The sequence below is a fragment of the Pristis pectinata genome, chromosome X, assembly GCF_009764475.1.
Source record: "Pristis pectinata isolate sPriPec2 chromosome X, sPriPec2.1.pri, whole genome shotgun sequence".
In the NCBI taxonomy this organism is placed as follows: Eukaryota; Metazoa; Chordata; class Chondrichthyes; order Rhinopristiformes; family Pristidae; genus Pristis; species Pristis pectinata.
Window position 1 is genome coordinate 15,114,177 of NC_067450.1, and position 7,727 is coordinate 15,121,903.

The following is a 7,727-nucleotide window of genomic DNA, read 5'->3' on the forward strand; positions in this document are numbered from 1 at the left end:
AGAAGTCAATGGGAAGCTGGGAATATAACTGAAAATGTTCAGTGGGAGTGGGGCTGCCCTCAGAGTAACGGGTGCACTGCTGTCGCTCAGGCTGATTCTGAAAGCGAAGAATGAGAGCAGAGGCGAAGAACCTTTCTTTCTTTCTTCCCGTTATCACTGCCTGATCCTTGTCCTCCGTTTTCACAACTTTACGTTCCCCAATCCTTGCACGCACCCTCCACCCATTTGCCCCACTCCCCTCACATCTCGTTCACTCTCCCTCTCCCTACTTCTCTATCCGCTCTCCATCTCTACCACCAGCCTTCTCCTCTCTGCGCTATTTCACCCACAATCTACCCCCACCCACTGCCTTCCCATCCCCTTTCTGGCACTTGCTCCCTTCCCCCGCCAGATCCCCTTCATCTTCGCCCACTGCTGCTCCGTCTCCAGTCTCGCTACCTGCGACTGTCGCTCCCTCTCTCGCTCCCTCTTCTCTCTTGCCCAACCTCACTCTTTCCTCTCTCCTCCGCTCTCGATCTTGCACCACTCTCCCCACACATCTTTTCAACCCTTTCTCCACTCCTTACCAATCTATTTCTAATTACTTCCCAAATTCCCACTTCTTCTCCCAACCGCTATCCCAGATCCCCCGTATCACCTTTCCCAACACGTTTCCCTCCCCTGCATTATTCCCCCTCCCTCTCTGTCCTTCTCTCTCTCGCTCCACCCATCTCTTTCTCTAGCTCCCTGTGCCCAACACACTCTCTCTTCCGTTTCCCTCTCCAGCTCTCCTATTTTCCTGTCAGTGCAGTCCGCTCACCCGCTCACACCGCGCCCACAGCCTGTTCTCTCCATCGGCCTTTCTCTTGATGCCATATGCAGCATTCTCACTCCCTTAGCACTCCCCGATCCACTTCATTCGCCTCCCCCTTTCTCATCGACCTCTCCCCCTCACCCGCTCTCCCCCTTTCCTTCCACACACTCCCGTGCTGAAGAAAGTCCGCCCGCCCTCTGATGGGGCGATACAGGTAAACGGGCTTCCATCACGCGTCTTCAGGGCACTTCTCATCGGCCAAATCCTGCAGATTTCTCCAGTAGAGCAGCAGCTCTGAGGGTCCGATCCGGTGCGAGGTGACGATCTTCCGGTAGGGGCAGATGGAGAACGTAACCGTAATGAAGTGGAAGAAGGATCCGGAGTAGATTTCCACCGGTTCTATCTTCAGCTCCGCCAGGCAAAGATCCATGTAAGTATCCTCGAGTTTTAACATGGGTACCCTATCAGAGATATTCCACAGACGGCAGGCCAGGTCAGTGGAGAGGACGTACCCGCTGCCGGAAGATTAGGGTGGCTACACCTCTCTGGGGAACTCCTCCTTGCTGACGGACCACTTGCTGGATTGACTGCGTTCGGCTCTGATGTTTTTCAGAATTAACCCGGTAGCAAGTTTTGTGCGGGGGACCCCGAACAGGACCTGCATCAGACAGTCGGTGTTGACGAACATGTCGGTGTCGGTCTTCATCACGAAGGAGGCGGAGGGACAGGAGCAGCAGAGCCACTCCAGACCCATTAGCACTTTAAGGGTCAGGTTGTAGTACTTGTCCTCGAAATCGCCCTGGATGATGTCCTTGTGTGGAGCGCCCTCCCGGAGGATCCAGTACTGCCGCTCCCGTCCGTGTCGCAACAGGAAATAGGTGACCGACTTTGCTCCGCCTACCCATCGCTCACTCCCCCAGGTCCAGCGGATGGCTGACCGCGCCTCGAACTGTTCCGGGGAGCTGGTGACCAGCAGGACGAGGAGGAGGGCGCTATTGTCACACCGGCTGACGGACTGCGTCAGGAAGTAGATGCCGTTCAACCGTGAGGGGCAGCGGGGCTGGAAGATGCTGTGCTTCCAACCTCTGCACCATGGAACCACCGGGATCAGGAAAAGGAGCAGAAGCAGGACGACTCTAAACTTGAGGGAGCGGATGCCAAATTGTGGTGTGAGAAACATCCACTACCAACGGCTCTGAGCTGCTGGAAAATACAGGAAATAAGTCCATCAACACTTGCATTCCAAACAAGGAGAATGATCCGCCCAACAGTACTTTGGGAGATATGTGATGTGATCCGAAGGTAGGCGCGGTTCATCCGGGAGATAGTAACTGGGAGAACAGGGAGCTCCCACATTAAAGCACTCCCACAGTTTTGCACTTCCTGGGAAAAGACCCTCTTTCAGTTCAGTAATTACGGGGCGCTGCCCATTGCACAGTACCGTCCCTCCCATTGGTACCCCCAGAACTGGTTCCCCCTTCAGTCCTGCACTGGCCCTTCCTTGGGCGTGTCCCTCCAAATGTGCAGCGATCCCGCAGCACGGCTGCTCTTGCGTTTGCTCGGTACTGCCCGTCCCACAGTACCCTGCTTTCTTGACTCTTCCCAGCCACCGCCATGAATGAAGTTATTATTTCTGGTGGACCGCTACATAGCTAACGTAAGGAGGGACTACAAGAACCTCCCCATCCTCATACAATATGCGCCATGCAAGCACATCCTAAAAGCAACATTGAAATATGAGTCAATGTGGCTGAGAAGAGAGAGAGTTCACATCTCCAGGGGAAGCGGTACTGGTGGAGGGACACAGGAACTGTTCAATAAATCATCTTGGTTGGGCTTTTATGAGCTGCTCACAGACGGTGTGAGGAGAGCGACTGCTGAGGAACAGTGAGCCGGGAAGCAGGAGGATCCCTGGGGGCGAGCAGATCAGACACAGTAACAGGGCAGCGACAGTGATGAGGTTTCGTGTACACAGGTATAAGCAGACTTCTCAAGCGAGCAGTTTGTCTGGAGATGCAGCCTCCCTGGAGATTGAGGGAAGAGGAGGCACCGACAGATGGAACCAACTGTGGGGAGTCATGGTTTCTGAGGTCCGCCGTACTTTCAATCTGAATCTAAAGACCATACTTCGGGTATTTTAAGTGTCAGAAGCAGGAGAGATGTGACCTCGTGTGCAGAAGGCAGGGTTTGGTTCTGCATCAGACTCTCAGTGACATGGTTGAAGTTGCAATGATTGCGGATGTGACCACAGTGTTGAGGGCCAGATTTAATCACTGATTCCGACACAGTGAGAGGCGCAAGTTTGCAAAGAGGAACCAACATTGATGACAGAAGGCACAGGAGCTTCACCAATTGCCAGCTTTTCATCATAACTTGCCAAAATCTGTCGGATACCTGGACAGGAACAGGTAGAAGCAATGGGGATAAAGGGGTACAGTCCGGTTGATTTCAAGTTGGAGAGGCGTGTGGAGTTTTGAACCAAATGGTTTGCGGTGCCTCCGTCGTTAGTTTAGCACGTCCAGAGTCGGAGATCCGACAGCATGGAAACAAGGCTTTGGCCTGCCGTGCCTCTTCTGCCCATCGACTCGCTGTCTGTACTGGTCCCATTTATCAGCACGTGGTTCACAGCCGACTGTATCTTGGGCAATTTCAATGCTCATCCACTTCTTAAATGTGGTGAAAGTATCTGCCTCCACCATCAGCTCGGGCAGTGTGTTCCAGGTTTCAACTGCCCTCTGAGTGATTAACATTTCCTCAGATCCCTCTGAATCTCTCACTCCTCTGCTTGAATCCATTCCCTCTGGTCTTAGACACCTCTGCCGTCGGTACGTAGTCTGTATGGCCTCAGTAAAGCCTTTAACAGAGTTCCACATTGTAGGCTGCTGTGGAAAGTTCACATGGGGTCCAGGTAGAGCTGGCGAATTGGATGCACGGTTGGCTTGCTTGTGGGAAGCAGAGGGTGATGGTAGAACGTTGTTTTTCGGACTGGACGCCCTTGACTAGTGGTGTTCCCCAGGGGACGGTGCTGGGCCAATTGCTAGTTGTCATCGATATCAATAACTTGGGTGAGATGGTATAAGCCATGGTCAATAAGTGTGCAGATGACACTAAAATAGGTGGTGTTGTTGACAGTGAAGATGATTATCAGGATTTATAGAGGGATCTTCATCAGCTGGGGAAGTGGATTGTGGAACGGCAAATGGAATTTAATTCGGGTGAGTGTGAGTTGAGGCTTCTTGGGAAGACATATCAGGCTTGGACATTCGCAGTCAATGGTAGGGCCCTGGGGAGTGACCCAGGAGTACAAGTACATGGTTCCCTGAAAGTTGTGTCACAGGTAGACAGGGCGGTGAAGAAGGCATTTGGCAGGCTGGTCTTCATCACTGCGCACAGAAGCTGGGATGCAATGTTGCAGCTGTACAGGAGGTTGACGAACCTGTATTCGGAATATTGTTTATGGTTTTGGGCACCCTGCTAGAAGAAAGATGTTTTTAAGCTGGAAAGAGTGAGGATGCTGCCGGGACTCGAGGAACTGAGTTACGGAGAGAGGTGAGCAGTTTGGGACTGTTTACATCGGAGAGTAGGAGAATGAGGAGTGATCTCACAGAAGTGTATAAAATCATGAGGAGCAGAGACAGGGTGAAGTCGCACAATCTTTTTTTCCAGGTGTGGGTAATCAAGAACTGGAAAATGTAGGTTTAAGATGAGAGGGGAAGGATTTAATAGGAATCTGAGGGGCAACATTTTCACCCAAAGGGAGGTAAGTGTATGGCATTAGCTGGCAGGGTAAGTGGCTGAGGCAGGTACATTAACAATTGAAAGGTACTTGGGCAGTACAAGGATAGGACAGGTTGAGAGGGATATGAGCCAAATCCAGGTTAATGGGACAGGCTTAGGTAGGAATCTTTGTCAACACGGACCAGTTGGGTCCAAGAGCTGATTTCCATGCTTTATGACTATGACCAGTTTAATTTCTCCCTGTCTGTGCCTCCCATAATTTGGTGCACCTCTGTTGTATCTCCCATCGGTCTCCTCTGCTCCAAGGACAACAAGCACAACCCAGCTCATAACTGAAACATTTCATTTCAGGCGATATCCTGGTGAAAAATCAAAGACAACGCAGGTGCTGGAAATGTGAAACAGAGAAAGGTCTGGGAATATTCAGCAGGTCAGACCACATTTGTGGGAAGTGAAAGAGTTAATGTTTCAGTTTGAAGACCCTTACTCAGGACTGGAACATGTCCTCTGCACCCTCCCCAGTTCATTCACGTCCTTCCTATTGAGCGGTAACCTGAACTGCGCGCACTGTTGCAAATGTAGCCTCACCGACATTTTATAAAGTTGTACCAAGACGTCCTGCTCGTGTATTTTCTGCCCCATCTAATGAACGCTCACTTCGTGCCTGCTTCCTTCACCCCGCCGTCTCCCTGTGCTGCCATCTTCGCGGATCTTTGGATTCATAGACCAAGGTTACTTGTTTCCTCAGTACTCCTTGCCCCTCGATCATTCATGGTGTATGTCCTGCCCTCAGTTGACCACCCCCACAATGCATCAACTCACACTTATTAGGGTTATACTTAATCTGCCACTGCTCTGCCCAACATGTCAAATTGCAATCCCCAAATACTGGTTCAATCCAGCCAGGCCTGTTGGAATACTCGGTCAAGTAACTAAAATAATTTTGACACTTAATTGTGAAGGCTAATGTCAGTAAAATTGCGAGTGAAACAGTCGGATTATCCCGATGAGGCAGCTGGTCCAATCAAATTTTGGAATGCAAATCTGGCCCATTCACACGGCTTGCGACTGAGGCCAATTCTCAGTCGTGCAGGGATCGCCTCCTTCTGAATTAAACAATCTCCATGTTGATATAGATTAAGCTGGGGTTTGTGTGTCCTTATCTTGGAAAGAGGAGAGGGAAAAGCTCAGTACCCCTTAGAACTGTGACTCAAGCGAGATGATGGGGAGGGAGCATTATATCTGGTTTAGTCTGTGGATGGTTGCAGTGAGTGTGTTGGCAAGTGGAGAATGTGTGCTCACAGCAGGAACTGCAGAGAATTTTACACTGTGATTATATCAAAGTCTCCAGACCCATCAATGATGCATGTTGGCCTTGTAAACCAAAAGGAGATTGGACTCAGTGTTTCATATCCACATGATGGTGCAGTGGAAGTGAAGGCACCAAAAGACGTGTTAAAGTTGGGAGGATTTGCCACTTGTACACAGGATGTGGGTGTCTCTGGGATACGGGTGATAGACTCACTAATTGTATAGTAGTGGCATGCCAGCCAATGGGGGTAATGACATTTTATTCCAGATTATTTAATCATTTGATTATTTAGCTGAATTTAAATTCCCAGCGGCGACGATCGAGACCACTGTGTAAGCGGAGATCAGAGGTCTCCATCTGCTGTGGCACTTTGCTGAACTGGGTAATTCCATGTGAATTAGTGAACGTTGAGGGATACAGGAGATGATCCAGGAGAGCGGGAATGGGTTCACTGCACACAGGATGGGATGTACACAACTGATACACCTCTGTTGATCTGACTGTGGATCAGTGGGACAGGCCACACGTGGTGTCAGGTTATGTTTGGTGATTTGATTCTGTCGGTCAGTATCGGAGGGAATGAGGCCTCCCGACAGGGGCACAGCATTGGGTTTGCTTTTCTCCATTTCCTTTTGCAGATCAGAACATTGAGCACTGGGCATATTTGGACAGTTATGGATTCATCAAGGGAGATGAAACAGTGTGTGACCTGAGGAGGATGGAGATCAGGAAGTGTGTGAGCCAGGGATGGATAGTATATGGGGTGGGGGGAGTGGTGCGGAGTTGGACAGTGTGTGATGTATGGAAGAATGGCCCCAGGAGAGTCGGACAGTGCGTGACCAAGGGATGGGTGGTGCATGGAGAGGAGGGGGTGGTTGTGGGAGAGTCTGACAATGTGTGAGCCAGGGATAGAAGGTGTATGAGAAGGGGTGTGGTGGTGGTGGGATGAGGAGTTAGGTAGTTGGTGACCCAAGGCTGGATGGTGTATGGGCAGGTGGTGGGGGTGGATGAGGAGTTCGACAGTGTGCAATCTGGTGAAGAATGGCCCAAGGAGAGTTGGGCAGTATGTGACCCAGGAGGTTTTTGCATGTGGAGGAATATCCTGGTAATATTTTCCTGCATCATCTGCAGTAAAGCCATGAAGACCCCCGTCCATCAGTGCATTCACCGACTGTGCAATGTGTAATCAGTGTGACTGTGTCTCCCTCGTTCTGTTCTCTGTGTGTCGGTGTGTTCACTCACCTGCTGTCAAGATGATAACCGGTCAAGTTCCAAGGATGTCGGACTAGAGACTTCCAACCTGTGGGATCAGTAATTGTGTCACTGATAAACACTGGCTATTTGCACCTTCTCCTTTCTCTCTGTGTTCTTCACCCTCACTCTCTGTCATCTCCAGGCTGAGGGATCTTGGTCTCACAGATTCTTGCATCGAGGACATCACCTCCGCTCTCAGTCCAAGCCACTCACCGACGGTGCTGGACCTGGGGAAATATCCTTCAGAGACCGATCTGTCCCCGCTCTCTTCCACGTACTGACCCTCCGGAATCTGAAGCTGATCACGTGAGTGTTAATGTAATTCATTATCGGTCGGCCCACGGGCTTTTTTAGTGATATTTTTCCCCAAGTGTTGTGTTAACCCCAGCCCCCTGTTACTGATCCTGTTGTACAATCTGTTTATTTCCTCTTTGTTCTTCAACCCGTTTCAGGCTGCGGGAAAATCAGTTCAGTTGATTCCCACTGCGGGGAACCAGACCCGGACTGAGTGTGTTTCTGTGGAAATCTCCCTGTGGGAACATCACCGGCCTCGGGATGGGACCACTTCTGGCCGACGGCCCACCTTCCCCTTTAAACGGCTGCGCCCCGGATTTTACACCGAGCTGCTGT

At 50.8% G+C, this 7,727-nt stretch overlaps 1 protein-coding gene across 1 annotated transcript; it reads right to left on the reverse strand.

The window, feature by feature from the left end:
- Positions 1 to 1,022: 1,022 nt before the first annotated feature.
- On the reverse strand, positions 1,023 to 5,232 carry LOC127566919 (beta-1,3-galactosyltransferase 5-like). The gene is given in 2 exon segments (XM_052009440.1): positions 1,023 to 1,878; positions 5,189 to 5,232. Coding segments are annotated over 2 exon segments (900 nt in total).
- Between the last annotated feature and the right edge of the window lie 2,495 nt (positions 5,233 to 7,727).